General features: G+C 32.6%; 1 protein-coding gene across 4 annotated transcripts in view; it reads right to left on the minus strand.

Moving 5' to 3' along the window:
- The window catches only part of UBR3 (ubiquitin protein ligase E3 component n-recognin 3), a 280,583-nt gene that overhangs the window by 26,196 nt on the left and 237,399 nt on the right, over positions 1-16,988 (minus strand). For all 4 annotated transcript variants that reach the window (XM_074303157.1, XM_074303159.1, XM_074303158.1 and 1 more), the window contains one exon: positions 16,417-16,541. In XM_074303157.1, coding sequence (XP_074159258.1) covers positions 16,417-16,541 — 125 coding nt within the window. The remainder of the gene's footprint in view (positions 1-16,416; positions 16,542-16,988) is intronic.

Genomic DNA, 16,988 nt, shown 5'->3' on the forward strand with positions numbered 1-16,988 from the left:
ATTATAAAAAATTTAGTTTCAAAGACTTCTTTCTCTCACATTTAACTGAAGGAAAAAAAAGAGAGTTAGTAATACCAAAAGAAGGTCACAAATATTTTTAAATTCAAAGAAGAGAACAAAGGGAAATATAGACCAGAAGTATAATTTTTAAAGTTTTTATATATGTAAATATATATATATACTCATATATAAAATAAATTTTATATATACATATAATTAAAGTAAGGAATATGAAATAGACATTTATGCTTTCATGTAGAGTCTTTTTGTGTTTTATTTTATATATAAAAGTGATTTTTTTAATGTTTAGGTTTATGATAAAAAATAAAAGTTAAAATAGAAATTAACATGGTGGTCTAATATTTTTTATTTTATAATCAATTATTCTTCATTTCTCCAGTACATTTATTTAAAATTATTATATATGTGTGTATATATGTATATACCTACTTATGTACCTATAAACACATATATACATTTGTATATAGATATACACATACACATATGCACACATACAGGCTCAGACTCTCCCAAAGGATAATAAAACATTATGTGCTATTTTGTTAAAATAAAGAATAGCAAATAATTTCTTGACTTAATAATAATTTTATCTTTCAAAGAGAGAGGAATCAATGAGTAGACATTCTTTTCTGGATTTGATATTCCCCAAAGTTAGGGGCAGGTTGCAAATGACTATCCTTTCTTATAGCTTGTGATAGAGAGAGAAAAGCTGGCGAGGACCCTAGAGTTGAGGAAAGCAGATTTCTAATGATACAGAGGAAAGGTAAGCATATCCTATGTAGAAAACTTTCAAAAATAGAAGATACAAAAGGGAACAATTTTGTAAGAAGAAAAACTGAGAAATCTCTGAAAAGACCAATGTGTATACAAAGAAAATTCACCACTCAACTTAGATTTGTAAAAAGATTTTGTATAAAGAATTCTTAGTACCTTCTGTTATCATCATTGAAGAAGTAGAAAGACGCTTCACAGGACTGGGAACAATTTTGTATTTTCCCTTAATTCAAAGATTACCAACTGGCTAGTCTACTGGTAATAAACGTTTCCATGTTTGGGTAGAGACTGGGGAAATAAAATTTATTCTTTGCCAGATCTTTACCTCTGCCAGGCCACAGTGAAGTAGAAAGCAGAAATTTATGGAAAAAGACACAAAAAAGATACAAAAGACAGAAGCAAGCAAGGTAACACAATATTATAAGAACAGTAACAAGAATGCTAAAGATTAGAATGAGCTAAAACTGGCAAAGAAAACGAAGAACAAAACATTCTTTAAAGCTATATTAAGGAAAATAAAAAAAGTAAAAGAACCACTATTGAAGATGGATATGGTAGCCAACAAAAGAGATAAGAAGCAGATGCTGAATTCTTATAGTTCTCTTTTGTCTGCCAAGAAATAATTTTGGATCAGAAGGAGTTGATTTATCTCCTCAGAAGTAAGAGGGCACTAGCTTTAATTAAATCAAAAACAGCTAACTGCTCTCTTACTAGTCCAAATTAACTACTTCAACTGCTGCAGGAACCGCTGGATATGAATATTGAACCACTACTGATTATACGCAAAAGACTGTAGAGACAAGAGTGCTACCACAGAATTGTAGAATTGAAAAATCTCCATTTTCGAAGTCAGTCAGTTACTGAGCATTTATTATATATATGAGTATTATATGTCAGGCATTGTGCTAAGGGATTAGGGAATGTGAAAGACAAAGTAAAAACATCTCTATCCTCAAGAAGCCTACATTCTTTTTTTTTTTTTTTGGTAGCTTTTTATTTACAAGATATACACATGGATAATTTTTCAACATTGACCCTTGCAAAAACTTCTGTTCTAACTTTTCCCCTTCTTCCCTCCACCCTAGATGGCAGGTTGTCTCATACATGTTAAATATGTTAAAGTATATGTTAAATACAACATATGTATACATGTTTATACAGTTGTTTTGTTACACAAGAAAAATCGGATTTAGAAAAAAAGGTAAAAATAACCTGGGAAGAAAAACAAAAACGCAAGCAAACAATAACAGAAAGAGTGTAAACACTATGTTGTGGTCCACACTCATTTCCCAGTATTCTTTTGCTGGGTGTAGCTAGTTCTATTCATTACTGATCAATCAGCCACTTCCATCAGAATACATCCTCATACAGTATTGCTGTTGAAGTGTAATGATCTCCTGCTTCTGCTCATTTCACTCAGCATCAGTTCATGTAAGTCTTTCCAAGCCTCTCTGAAATCATCTTGCTGGCCATTTCTTACAGAACAATATTCCATAACATTCATACATCACAATTTATTCAGCCATTCTCCAACTGATGGGCTCCACTCAGTTTCCAGTTTCTGGCCACCACAAAGAGGGCTGCCACAAACATTTTTGCACATTCAGGTCTCTTTCCCTTCTTTAAGACCTCTTTGGGATATAAGCCCAGTAGTAACACTGTTGGATCAAAGGGTATGTACAGTTTGATAACTTTTTGAGTATAGTTCCAAATCGCTCTTCAGAATGGTTTGATCCATTCATAACTCTACCCACAATGCATCAGTGTTCCAATTCCCCTACATCCCCTCCAATATTCGTAATTATCTTTTCCTGTCATCTTAGCTAATCTGACAGGTGTGTAGTGGTATCTCAGAGTTGTCTTAATTTGCATTTCTCTGATCAATTTTTCATATAACCTTTTCATATAACTAGAAATAGTTTCAATTTCATCATCTGAAAAATGTTCATATCCTTTGATCACTTATCAATTGGAGAATGGCTAAATTTCTTACAAATTTGAGTCAATTCTCTGCATATTTTGGAGATGAGGCCTTTATCAGAACCTTTACCTGTAAAGATGTTTTCCCAGTTTATTGCTTCCCTTGTAATCTTGTCTCCATTAGTTTTGTTTGTACAAAAGCTTTTTAACTTGATATAATCAAAATTTTCTATTATGATCTCTAGTTCTTCTTTGGTCATAAATTCCTTCCTCTTCCATAGAACTGAGAGGTAAACTATCCTATGTTCTTCTAATTTATTTATAATCTCATTCTTTATGTCTAGATCATGAACACATTTTAGTCTTATCTTGGTGTACGGTGTGAAGTGTGGGTCAATATCTAGTTTCTGCCATACTAATTTCCAATTTTCCCAGCAGTTTTTGTCAAATAGTGCATTCTTATCCCAAAAGCTGGGTTTGTCAAACACTAGATTGTTATAGTTATTGATTATTTTGTCCTATGAACCTAACCTATTCCATTGATCAACTAGTCTATTTCTTAGCCAATGGTTTTGGTGACCACTGCTTTATAATATAGTTTTAAATCAGGTACAGCTAGGCTACCTTCATTTGATTTTTTTTTTTTTTATTAGTTCCCTTGAAATTCTTGACCTTTTGTTCTTCTAGATGAATTTTGTTGTTATTTTTTTCTAGGTCATTAAAATAGTTTCTTGGGAGTCTGATTGGTATAGCACTAAATAAATTAGATAGTATTGTCATCTTTATTACATTCGCTCAACTTATCCCAGAGCACTTAATATTTTTTCAATTGTTTAGATCTGACTTTATTTGTGTGAAAAGTGTTATAGTTTTGCTCATATAGTTCCTGTCTTTCCCTTGGCAGATAGATTCCCAAATATTTTATACTATAGACAGTTATTTTTAATGGAATTTCTCTTTGTATCTCTTGCTGTTAGATTTTGTTAGTTATGTATAAAAATTTATAAATAAATGCATATAAATGTAAATGTATATAAAATGTATAAATGTATAAAAATGAAGAAGCCTACATTCTAATAGAGAAGTTAACACATGTAAATTAGAAAATGCAAGATAAATACTTAATAGAGGGAAGGTAACTTTAGAGGATATGGTACCAGTAGCTGGAGACACTGAAGAAAGGGAGGTCTCTTGAAACAGATGGGGTTTGATATAAGTCTTAAAGGAAAGAAAGAATTACAAGAGTGGGAGGTTGGAAGCAAAAGCACTCTAAGCAGAGAACAGTTAATGCAAAGGAAAATTTGGGAGAAAAGAGAATTAATTCTATTTTAGATGTGTGTTTGACATGCCTATTTGACAGGCAATTAGTGATGCAGAATGGAAACCCAGAAGAGAGACTAGGTCTAAATAAATCCATCTAGAAATTATCTGCATAAAGAAAACAGAATCCCTAAAGGCTGAAAGATCATTAAGTGAGACTATAGAGGGAAAAGTGAAGAGGGCCCAAGATAGAGCTTTGAACGAATCCAATAGTTAGTGGGTGAAATACTTGGAAATTCAGCAAAGGAGCTTAGGAAGAAGTCAGACAAATAGGAGAATTAAGAAAGAAAAAGTTATAAAAGGTTAGAGAGGAGTAGGTATCAAGGTGAAGAAAAGAGTTAACACTGTCAAATAATACAGGGAGGTCAAGAAGATTAAAAAGAGGCCCCCAAAAATGTCACAATTAAGAGATCACAAAGAGGTGGAGCCAAGATAATGAATGGTGGGGAGCAGTGCAGTGAGCTCCCTCCACAAATAGGATCAAACAGATCCAGAAAATGCCCCAGACTGAGTTCTGATGATGAAACCTAAAAAAAGTTAATGAGTCCTTTGTCCAACCCAGCTTGGCATAGGAAGAAAGCCTTGGGATCTGTTGACAGTAGGCTGAGATCAAGCTGGAACTCACTGTGCATGAGTACTTCAGGTAAAGTTCAGGGAGAGAGGTGTCAAATATCTAAGTTGCATTGAGCAGGGGATCTGCACCCAGGGGCAGCTTTGCTGGGCAGGACATAGAGACAAGATTTAGCAGCAGTAGTAGTAGTAACACAGTGTGGCTCACATCCACAAGCCCACCATTTAGCCCAGCTTGCAGAGGGATAACCAAGGAAGTAATCTCAGACTAAAGCGAAGCTTATGATTTAGTAGCTGAACTAGAAATGTCCAACTGCCTATTTATAGAGGCTGAGTCCAGCTGCAATCTACTTTGCTCAAACACAAACCCAGGTCAAGAATTCACAGAACTCAGACCAAGAGGACATCAGTCAGACTTTGCCCTGGATCAGATCACTTTGGGGGCAGTGAAAGTATATAGGTCTTCAGTCTGTCCCGGTGATCCTGGAAACATTCAGTATTTCAAGAAAGCAACAACAGCATCAGCCAAGATTTTACACCCAGAAGTTCTCTAACACCAAATCCTAAGTGAGGAAATAGGCTAGAAGAATACGCAAACAAACAAAAATTAATCCCACTATTAAAAAACTATAATAGTGACAGGGACATTCAGCACATAAATCTATAATAAGAGAATGCCTCTAAAATATCTATAAGCCACAATTTCAGCTAAAATTCCTTGGAAGAGATGAAGCATGATAAAAAAGAGTTTTGAAATATTTTTATAAATGAAAGTGCTTAAGAAAAAATTGAAAAAAATGAGAGCTATGAAAAAAATTGACATGAAAATTACAGCTTAGCACAAGAGATACAAAATCTGACACAAAATTCAATTTTTGCTGAAAATTAGAATGGACCAGATAGAAACCAAAAACTCTTATGAGGCAATAAGAAATACATGTTTAACATATACTGAATTGCTTGACATCTAGGGGAGGGAGTGCAGGGAAGGAGGAGAAAATTTGAAACTATGCAAGGATCAATGTTGTCAAATTATCTGTGCATATGTTTTAAAAATAAAAAAAAAACTTTTAAAAAATTATTAAAAAAGAAAAAGAACTATTAAATCAAAATTAAAATACTGAAAAAAATAGAAGAAATGTAAGATATCTCATAGTAAGAATAAATTACCTAGGAAACAGATTGAGGAAAAATAATTTAAGAATTACTGAATTACCTTAATGTCATGATTAAAACAAGAGCCTCTAAACCTCACTCATATTTCAAAATATGTTAAAATGAAACTTCCGAGATCTCATAGAACCTAAGGTCCAAGTAGGGAATGAAAGAATTTATTGGTCACTTTATAGAAAAAAATGATCCAAAATGAAAACTCCCAGGAATATTCTAGGAAAATCTAGAACTTCCAAATCAAAATATAAATATAGCAATCATCCAAAAAGAAAAATCTAGTACCAAGGAACCACAGTTGGGATTACCCAAAACTTAGCAGTGTTATTATAAAGGACTGGAGAACCTGAAATACAATATTGCAGAAGAGAAAAGATGTAAGCATACAGTCAAGAATAATTCATCTAGAAAAACTGAGTATATCTAAACAAGGAAAGCCCAAAATAGAGAAAGAAAATTATAGACCAATTTCCCTAATGAATATTGATGCAAAAATCTCAAATAACATATTAGCAAAGAGATTACAGCAACTTATCACTAGGATAATACACTATGACCAAGTAGAATTTATATCAGGAATGCAGGGCTGGTTCAATATCAGGAAAACTATTAGCATAATTGACTATATCAACAACCAAACTAACGAAATCATATGATTAACTCAACAGATGCAGAAAAAGCATTTGACAAAATACAACCACCATTCCTATTAAAAACACAAGAGAGCATAGAAATAATGGATTTTTCCTTAAAATGATAAGTAGTATCTATCGAAAACCATCAGCTAGCACTATATGTAATGGGGATAAACTAGAAGCGTTCCTAATAAGATCAGGGTTGAAACAAGGTTGCCCACTATCACTACTACTATTCATTATTACATTAGAAATGTTAGCTTTATCAATAAGAGAAGAAAAAGAAATTGAAGGAATTAGCATAGATAATGAGGAACCAAAATTATCACTCTTTGTATATGATATTATATATACTTAGAGAATCAACTAAAAAAATACTAGAAACAACTAACAACTTTAGCAAAGTTGCAGGATACAAAATAAATCCACAAAAATTATCAGCATTTCTAAATGTTACCAACCAAATCTAGCAGCAAGAGATAGAAAGAGAAATTCCATTAAAAATAACTATAGATAATGTAAAGTATTTGGGAATTTACTTGCCAAAACAAAGGCAAAAACTATATAAACAATTACAAAATACTTTTCACACAAATAAAGTTTGATCTAAACAACTGGAAGAATATCAAGTGCTCATAGGTAGACCAAGTTAATATAATAAAAATGACAAATGTACTTAAATTAATCCACTTATTCAGTGCCAGCCAAAACTCCCAAGAAATTATTTTACAGATTTAGAAAAAATAGTAACAAAACTTATTTGGAGGAACAAAAGCTCAAGAATATCAATGGAATTAATGGGAAAAATGCAAATAAAAATGGTCTAGCTGCACTAGACCTCAAACTACATTATTAATCAGTGGTCATCAAAATTGGCTAAGAAATAAAGTAAATGGATCAGTGAAATAGCTTAGGTTCATAAGACACAATAGTCAATGACTACAGTAATCTAGTGTTTGATAAAGCCAAACACTTTAACTTCTGGGATAAAAACTCACTATTTAACAAAAATTGCTGGGAAAATTGAAAAATTGATTATAATGCTACAGTAGAGGAAATGGTACTTTAATGAAATAGAAGACTTCCAAGTATTCCTGATGAAAAAGATTAGAGCTACAAAGTTCAACACTTCAAACACGAGAGTGAAGAGACCTATAAAAAAGGTAAACATGAATAAAAGGATAAGCTTATATTTAATATGGAGAAATGTGTCCCCTCTGAATCTCTATCATCATCAGAGGTCATAGAACCCAACTGGATCAGAAAGCCTGAAAATAGGTTCTGTTATACCTTGAGGAGCCTAGAAAAAGAAGAGGAAGTAGAATAAATACACTAGGAGACAAGGGAAAGGAAGGTTAGGAAAAATTATCTCACTTAATCAGGGTACACAAATAGGCATCTATATACATAAGGAAGAGGGAGAAATCTGTCATTTAAACCTAACTTTATTTTCCTTTATTAAAGTTTTTTTTTTTATTTTTCAAAACATATGCATAAACAATTATTCAACCTTAGCCCTTGCAAAACCTTGTGTTCCAATTTTCCCCCTTTCCCTCACCCTCTCCCCTAAATGGCAAGTAGTCCAATATACATTAAATATGAAAACCTAACTCTTCTTACTTGAATGGGTCATGAGAGAAGAAATACATACATACATAATACACACACACACACACACACACAGAGCACTAATTACAAAAATATATTCTACTGAAGAGAATGAGGAGAGAAAGAGAAGAATGGGAGAAAGGGAATTAGGAGGAAGGTAGGTTAAGGGAGGAATAATTTCCAAACAAAAAAATGTTATAAGAATATACAAAAATATTTTAGAGAGGGAAGCTGAGAATGCCTATAAATTGAGGAATAAAAAACTCATAGTACATTGTTATGATGGAATACTATTATGCTTCACTTTTATCAGTATAATACAAACCTTGATATCAGAGAGGAGTAATGATGAACAAACATGTTACCTATCCTCCTGATAGGGAGGTGAAAGGCTCAGAATGAAAAATGAGATTTTCTTTTTTTTGGACACGGCCAAAGTAAATATTTGTTTTGATTAATTATGTTTGTAATGGGTTATTTTTCTTGAGTTCTCGTTTGAAGAGTGGGTAGAATGGAAGGGTGAAAAAGGCAAATTTTGGCTGATTAAAACAAAAAAATTTTTTTTAATAAAAAAATCACTAGTAGAGACAAGTTTTAGTTAAATGATGAGATTAAAAGACACACAGCAATGAGTTTCAAGGACAGGAAGCAAGACATTTACTACATATGGCTTTCACAAGTTTAGATAAATGAGGAGAGGAAAGACAGCATAATAGTTTATTAGTGTGATAAGATCGAGTAAAGATTTTTCAAGAATGAATGTTTATAGGCATGTTTATAGATAAGAAGTAAGGAAGAAGCCAGAAAATAGCAAGAGATTGAAGATTAGAAAGAAAACAGGGATAGTGGTTTGGGCAATCTATTTGAGAAGATGAGAACAATGGTACAATAAAGAAGTTGGCCTTGGCAAGCATAAGGGTTAAGAAATGGCCACCTCATCATCAAGAGTTTGTAGTTGCAGGAGGAAATGGTGATGTCAGTGGAAGGTGAAATGAAGATAAGAGACAAAAAGTTATTTGTAATTGATTTCAGAAAGATCTGGAGAGATTTACATGAACTGACACTAAGTGAGTGAGTAAAACCAGAAGAATACTGTACACAGCAACAATAAGTTTATGTGATGACCAAGTGCAATGGACTTGACTCTTTTCAAAAATAAGGTGATTCAGGGCAATTCCAATAGTCTTATGATAAAAGAGACCTTTGCATTCAGAGAGAGGACTATGGGATCTGAATGTTATTCACAACATATTATTTTCACCTTCTGTTGTTTACTTGTTTCTTTTCTTTCTCATATTCTTCCATTTTTATTTTATTTTTCTTGTACAACATAACATATATGGAAATATATTTAGAAGAACTGTAATCTGTTATATTATATTAGATTATTTGCTGTCTAGAGAAGGAAGAAGGGAGGAAGAGGGAAAGAAAAATTTGAAACACAAGGTTTTGCAAGGATAAATGTTGAAAACTATTCATGTATTTTGAAAAATAAGATATTTTAGTGGGTGGGCAAGATTTTTTTATTTTTTTATTTTTTGAGGCAATTGGGGTTAAGTGACTTTCCCAGGGTCACACAGCTAGGAAGTGTTAGGTATCTGAGGTCACATTTGAACTCAGATCCTCCTGACTTCAGGGCTGGTGTTCTATCTACTGCGTCACCTAGCGACCTCAAAAAGATATATGTATTTTTTAAAGTTCTCTGCAAATGGTCTCTTTTTCAGAAAAAGGGAAGAAAATGTAATTTTTAGACCATTAATCAAGGAGGTTAACTTAAACCACCAGGCAAAACCTAGATCATGAAAAAAAATAATCAGTGAGACTCAGAAAAAGAAGCAGTGATCTCAATAAACCAATAGAAATTCATCAAGAATACATCATTTTGGGCTAATTTAATCCCCTGATAAAAGGATACATATGAAAAATGCTACTAGATAACATTTGGCAAAAGTGCAGCAAAATATTTAACAAAGTATCTTATTGTTTTGTCAATGATAAATAAGTGTGCTATATAATAATATATCTAGATGGATCAAGAACTGTCAGAATGTCATTTTAGAAAAAAACTGCCAGGGGAGTGCCCCAAAGGCTCTCCGTTTGTTTTATTTAACATTTTCTTTTTGTTGTTGTTGTTCTTGTTGCAACTTTTTTTCTTCTACTTACATGTAAATAAAGTTTTCAACATTCATTTTTTTAAACATTTTTCTCCTTCTCTTCCTAAGACAACAAGCAATTTGATATGTTATACATGTACAATCATGAAACATTTTTTTAAATGAAGAAAAACAGATTTATCAAATTTGCAAATGACTCAAAGCTGGGAGGGACAGATAACACAATTGATGATGAAATCAAAATCCAAAGATATCTTAACAGTTTGGAAAATTGAGCAATTATATATTATGAAAAATATGTACTAAAATACATATAAATATATATATGAAAATTATATATAAGATGAAATTCAACAAGGATATATATAAATTTTATCCTTGGATTCAAAAAAATTAACTTTACAAGTTAATGAGGAAGACATGGTTAGATAGTTTTAATATACTGAAAGCTTAAATATAAGTGGGGATATTGCAATCAAAACAATCCAAAAAGAATTCTGGATGCAGTAAGACAGGAATAGCTTCCAGAAAGACATAACAATCATAGCACATGAAAAACTCTCAAGAATAGTTAAGCACCAAGAATGCCAAGTCCAACCTCTGACACATACAGGCTATTTGACTCTGGGTCACTTAAGCTTTCAGATTCCTTAGGCAATTTTTTAAATCACACACACACACACACACACACACACACACACACACACACACACAAGTTGCCAGTCTGCATTGGTAAAAAGAATTTTTTCATCAGGAATTCTCTACCCTAATACATCACAAGTTAGGGGAGAGGGGAAAGAAAGAACTATTTTCAATCCTAAGCAGCACATTTAGAAAGGATCCTGATAACTTAAAGACAATTTAGAGGAAGACTACCAAAATAATGTCAAATAAGTATCAGTTGAAGGACCTGGGGATGTTTAGTCTGGAGAAGAGAACACTCAGGGGAGATACAATGGCTGTTTACAAGTACTAAAAAAGCTATCATGTCCAAGAGAGAAAGTTGATATTGCAAGAATGAAACTCAAAAGAGAGGTTAGGTCTAGTTATGCAGAACTCAGATCATGTACAGATGATTGCCAGATGATAACTCATTGGAGTTGATGACATGCCTACTGAGATAGTACAGAGGGAGAATAAACTTGTTGCCAGAGAATTGAGTTGGGCAAAATTTCTAGCTTTAAGTTTTAATTAAACCAATATTATGCTGGTAAGACAAAACCAATTGTAGATGTCACATTATACCTGTAATGATTCCTGGTATTTTAACATGAGGAGAAATTTAAAATGCATTTCCTCATCCATAGGCACAATTTGTTGCCTCAATCCCTTAATGACAATTATTTTGCCCCAAGTATATATTTTAAAATACTTACTATTGGAATGGAAAAAATTATCTCATAAACTGTTACAATTTTTATTCAATAAAACATTTCATGTAACAACAAATTAAACATTAACAATATATATGGAGGAAGTAGAGATAATACTGGCAAAGTTGAAAGAAATAGTTCCAAGAGCTCCCCCCCCCCAAATTCTACCAAACAGATCTAGATAATGCACCAAACTAAATGTTGATAGAGATGAAGATAGTCATAATAAATCATTTTTCCAGCCCACTTCTGCAAAGGGAGACAAAGATTTGCAGACATCCATCCAGAGTGGGTACCAGGAGCACTATACCCAGAGTACTCCAGCCCAAGGAGAGGGTGTTCACCAAATGTCATGTCAGCTTTGTCACTCACTACTCAGTTCTGGGTCACAGATCCAGGGAGAAGGGAAGAGATATATAGAGACACAGATCAAAGGATCATAGATAGGGTCATAGATTCAGAATTAGATAGGACCATTTTCTCCAATTCCCATTATGGGTAGAATATGAAATGACTGAGAAAACAAAGGTTATTGCCTATGAGCATATCTATTTATTAAATAATAAATGCCAATTGCATAAAAAATTGAGGCTAGATCTCTTCAGTTTGGCACTGTACTCCAAATAGTGGGGGAGATAATTTTTTTTATTCATTGAAAGAAAACAATTAACAAAATTGAAGATGCAAGGGAGACTTGAGAAGGGAGCTTTTCCCAAGGGTGTAGTGTACAGAGGCATATGAAAAAATTCTCCAAATTGTTATTATTAGGAAAATACAAATTAAAACAACTTCACAGTATTATCTGTCCCCCATCCAACTGGCAAACTGACAAAAAATGAAAATGACAAATATTAAAAGAGGCTGTGGGAAAACAGGTATTGTGCTGTAAGTAGTGATGACTGGGATAGTTTCAGACAAACCAGGAATGACTTATTTGAAATGATGCAAACTAAAGTGAGCAGAAGCATGAGAACAATTATATATTATAAAGGTACACATCTCTGAAAGACTTACAACTCTGATCAACAAAAAGAACTCGCACTATCCACCTCCAAACCAGTGAGAACTGAAGCCCATCTTTTTCTTTCTTTTTCCTTTACATAGCTAATGCGGAAACTTGTTTAACTGCACATGTTATAAGAAAATTTGAGGGTTTTTTGCCTTCTCAATGAATAGGAGGACTATGATGGAGAAAATTTTCAGAACTGAAAATAAAGTAAAATTGAATTTTTAAATATTTAAAACTAAGACTGGTTTAAAAAAATAAATGTTGAATACATTGATGAGCAAAAAGAGGATTCTAGGAAGATTGTGGAGTGAATAAAAAAATTCCAAGCTCTCTAGATCTCCCCCACAAACAAGCCAAAACTGCACTTCAGTGTGAATATAGAGGATAAAAATAAATTAGAGCAAAAGAATAGTCCTTCTGGACCAACCAGAAAAGATCAAAAGAAAGATACCAGGCCAGAGTGAAGCATAAACACCTCTAGGCTAGTTCTGCTGAAAGAGTAAGCAATAAACCCTATAGCTAGTTGCATTGGAAGTAGATTTAGCCACAGACACAGGAATCAGGAATTTTAACCTCCTGGACAGTGTGTATAGGTGAAAGTATGAGTCAGGGAATTTTTGAAAGAACCTCTTTAGATAAGGAATGCTAGACCCAGAAGTGCTAAGATATGACCCTTAATGAGAAGAAACTAACCCACAACTGGTAAGTGCAAAAATAGCTGGAGAAGAATACTGCTAGCTGTGATACTTACAGGAAGGTGGAGATCTTGATTTCAGGTTCAGGCCAAAGGGTAAAACTGAAAAAGGACCTGAGGTCCCTCACCACCCCTCACCACCACTACCCCAGGACTAAAGGTGATTACACTAACAAGCTCTTATTTAAAAAAGACAAAAGAACCCAGTTTCTATGAGAACAGGAAAAGTTTCTATGAGAATAGGGAAAACCAGATCCTATCTTTAGAAAAGGATACTGAAATTTTAAAAAAGTTTCTTCTACCCTAAAGAGTAATGTTAAATGGTAACCTGCCCAAAAAGAATTGAGAAAAAAAATTAAAAACAACAAACAATCCAAGAAAAACAAGATTATGAAAAGAAAGTGAATCAATTAAAAAATAAGAGCCAGAATATTAAGGAAGAAAATTACTCCTGAAAAACTAGAACTGGGTAAAGGGAACCCAGCAAAGTATAACAGACCAAGAAATATTAAAACAATATATAAAGAATGAAAAAATCGAATGGAACATGTACGATAAACATCAAAGACTAATTGCAAAGAACTCCATAAGGAAAAACTGTTTATGTTTTATACATGGAAATAAATGTAAACTAAATTTCTAAGATTGTCCTTAGTAATTGGGTAGTTTGAAAGAAAGATTGGGGTAGAGCTAGATATGACATGATTCTAAAAAAGCAAGGTTAAAAGAATAATTATCTTACATAAATGAGGTGCAAGCGGAAGAATTGAGACAGAGGAATTAGGGGAGAAGGGCTGGTAGTCATGGAATCCTATTCTCATCAGAAATGGGTTAAAGAGAGAATAATACATATATATATCTAAAAAGAGTATAAAAGAAACAAATAAAAGGGTAAGTGGGAGAGGCTGAAGGAGGAATTTTTAGAGAGAAAACAACATATGCATTTATAGGGAATAGAAGTCTTCTAAATTTATAATTAAATAAAGGGGTGATAGAATAGAATGGGAAGGTAATAAAAAGTGTATAGATTACTGGGAATGGTATAAAAAGGGATGAGGAGAGAGGATAAGGGAGGAATCATGGAAGGAGGGGTAAGTTAAGTAATAGTAGGGCAAAGTAGCAAATAGAAGTAAAATAGAAGAATTAGGAGGCATTAGGAAATAAGAGATACATACAAACATAAAATAAAGAACAGGAATAAAATTTATTATGTAAAAAAAGCAAGTGTAGTAACCATAATCTCAGACATTGTTAAAGTAGATTTAATCAAAAGTGGAAAACAGAGAAACTACATTATAAGTAAGCCATATAAAACAATATTGTTTTAGACTATTTAAAATAATTAAACAATATAAGATTGGAAAACTATTGTGGCATAGGAAATGATGAGCTGGTAGATTTAGAAAAATATGGAAAAACTGGGCCTTATGAAGGAAGATGTTATTCACCTTTAGAAAAACAGAGGATAACTAAGCATAGTATGGTATACATAGATGCATATGCATGCATGTGTGTGTATACACAACACACATATAAATGTATGTGTGTGATAATAGATATCTATGTACATGTGTACATATATGCTTGTATGTAAATATGTGTGTTTATGTGTGTAAATAGATAATTCCATGCTTAATTGTAGCTGGGGGAGTAAGGTAAAAGGGAAGAAAGAATAAAAGTGCACAGCAGAGAACAAAAGAAAATCTCTAAAAAAGCAAAGATAGCTCTGAACACAACGTAGAGTATTTATTATATAGATTTTCTCAAAATGGAAATTTATTGCTTTATATTTTGAATCTTCTCTCATGTTCTGCTGTTTACAATTTATTTTTCTTTTTCTATTTGGATTGAAAATTTTATAAAAATTTAAAAACAAGTTAAAAGGCAGTATTTATACCATGCTCCAAAAGTCTTGGTGCAGTTTTGAATTATTAAAAGCACTGAAACTTTAACCTTCAGCAGACTAAAGACTAAAATCTTTTTTGTAACAATGGTACTTCTATATTCGTATCTCATTACAATAGGAATAAATATCAGTCAGGTATGGGCTATGTCAGATTTAACACACACAACTGCCCATTGTCATGATGTAAAATGTTGCCCTATTAGAGACAGTCAAGGTAAGATCAGTAATAGGAACAAGGGCCACTTATTTTCATCTTTAGGATCATAATGAGAAGACTTCAGTAAGGACGTCTCTTCCTATCATCAATACAAAGCAAAGTCTTTATCTCTCCTTGAAACTGATAGTATAAGCAACATGTCTGCCACCAGTTTCTCTCCTTATTTGACTCAAATCTAAACATGGTGGTTATGATAAAGATTTCTAAACTTTATTTCCTTTCTCATTAACTTGCTCAAATAGCTTCTATAGTTTTGTTGTTGCTGTTGTTGTTGTTGTAGTTGGTTGGGTTTTTTTATTCCCTATAGCACTAGTTTCCTACAGGAAAGGTTTCACAAATCTTCATATTATATTCATGTCAAAAGTTAACTGACCTTCCCTTTCAAGCTTTTCCTCTTAAGGGAAAAAAAAATTAAATTTCAGCAATATCAACTAATACAAATACTGTATGCAACATTATTTGCAAGTTTTTACCCCTATAGTTTCCATCTTCTTCAACAAAATAGAAGTAAATGCATTTTTCCATTTCCTTTCTAGAACCAAATTAGGTAATTATAATTGTACAGAGTACAATAGCTCTCATATACATGTCCACAAAATTTAACATAAAAAAAAGATCTTTATGCTTAAAAATGTTGTAAGCTGATAGCTAATCATAGCCTAAGTATAGCACTGAAACCTTCCTGTTTATCTTTCCAGTTTTTTTTCTTTCTAGAACCCATCAGATACTCTTATGTTTCAACCAAACTGGGATACTCATTATTCCTTGTACATATTTTGTGCTATTCAATCTCCATACCTTTTCCTACAGTGTCCTTTCCACCTAAATATTTTTTCATATCTTTATTAAAATCCTAGTCATCCTTAAGGATTCAGATACCACCTCCTCCATAAAACTTCCAAAAAGCAGAAACAATCTTTTTCCTTTTTCTATACTGTCAAATCATTTTGTTTGTACATCTTTTAATAATGTTATTTATAAAGTCTTATATTATTTTTATGTCATCCACTTCTATATTCTCACATTGCCTTTTACACAATAAAGATTTATTGACTAAAACTGAATATGAAAAATACATGACTGACCTTTTTGAGGGTTCCCAAATCCTTCCAGGCTAATCTTTCTTCCTCACTGCATTTAACTGAAAGTGCTGCAAGAGCCTGTGTATACAGTAATGTAAAAAGTACCTTCACGATGCATGTAAAATGTTCTGTAAAGGAAAGAAAAAAAGCATTGTTTCATCAAAATTATTAAATTAGAGCTAAGGAAATTAATAAAAAAGAGGATATAGGGAGGGAGGGAGGGAGGAAGGAAGGAGAGAAAAAGGGAGGGAGGAAGGGAGGGAAAAAAAGGAAGAAAGAAGGGAGGGAGGGGAGAGATGTTAGAGAAGAGTAAGCAAATCATTTAATAAATACATGGAATAGAACAGAAGGAATTTAGAAGAGGATACAAACAGGCTGAGCAATGTTAAAACCATCATACTAAATTAGATACTTATTTTAAAATAAAATTTATATAACAGATTAATCTTTTACAAACAATCCTCTTCTGCTATTCTTATTTGTATATGGCAATATTCATGTTTGTTAATATCTTTCAAATTTATAGTAAAAAGTAAATTTGAAAAAAATGGCTCATATAAACATAGAATTTCCAA

Source organism: Sminthopsis crassicaudata, chromosome 3 (genome assembly GCF_048593235.1).
Source record: "Sminthopsis crassicaudata isolate SCR6 chromosome 3, ASM4859323v1, whole genome shotgun sequence".
Lineage (NCBI taxonomy): Eukaryota > Metazoa > Chordata > Mammalia > Dasyuromorphia > Dasyuridae > Sminthopsis > Sminthopsis crassicaudata.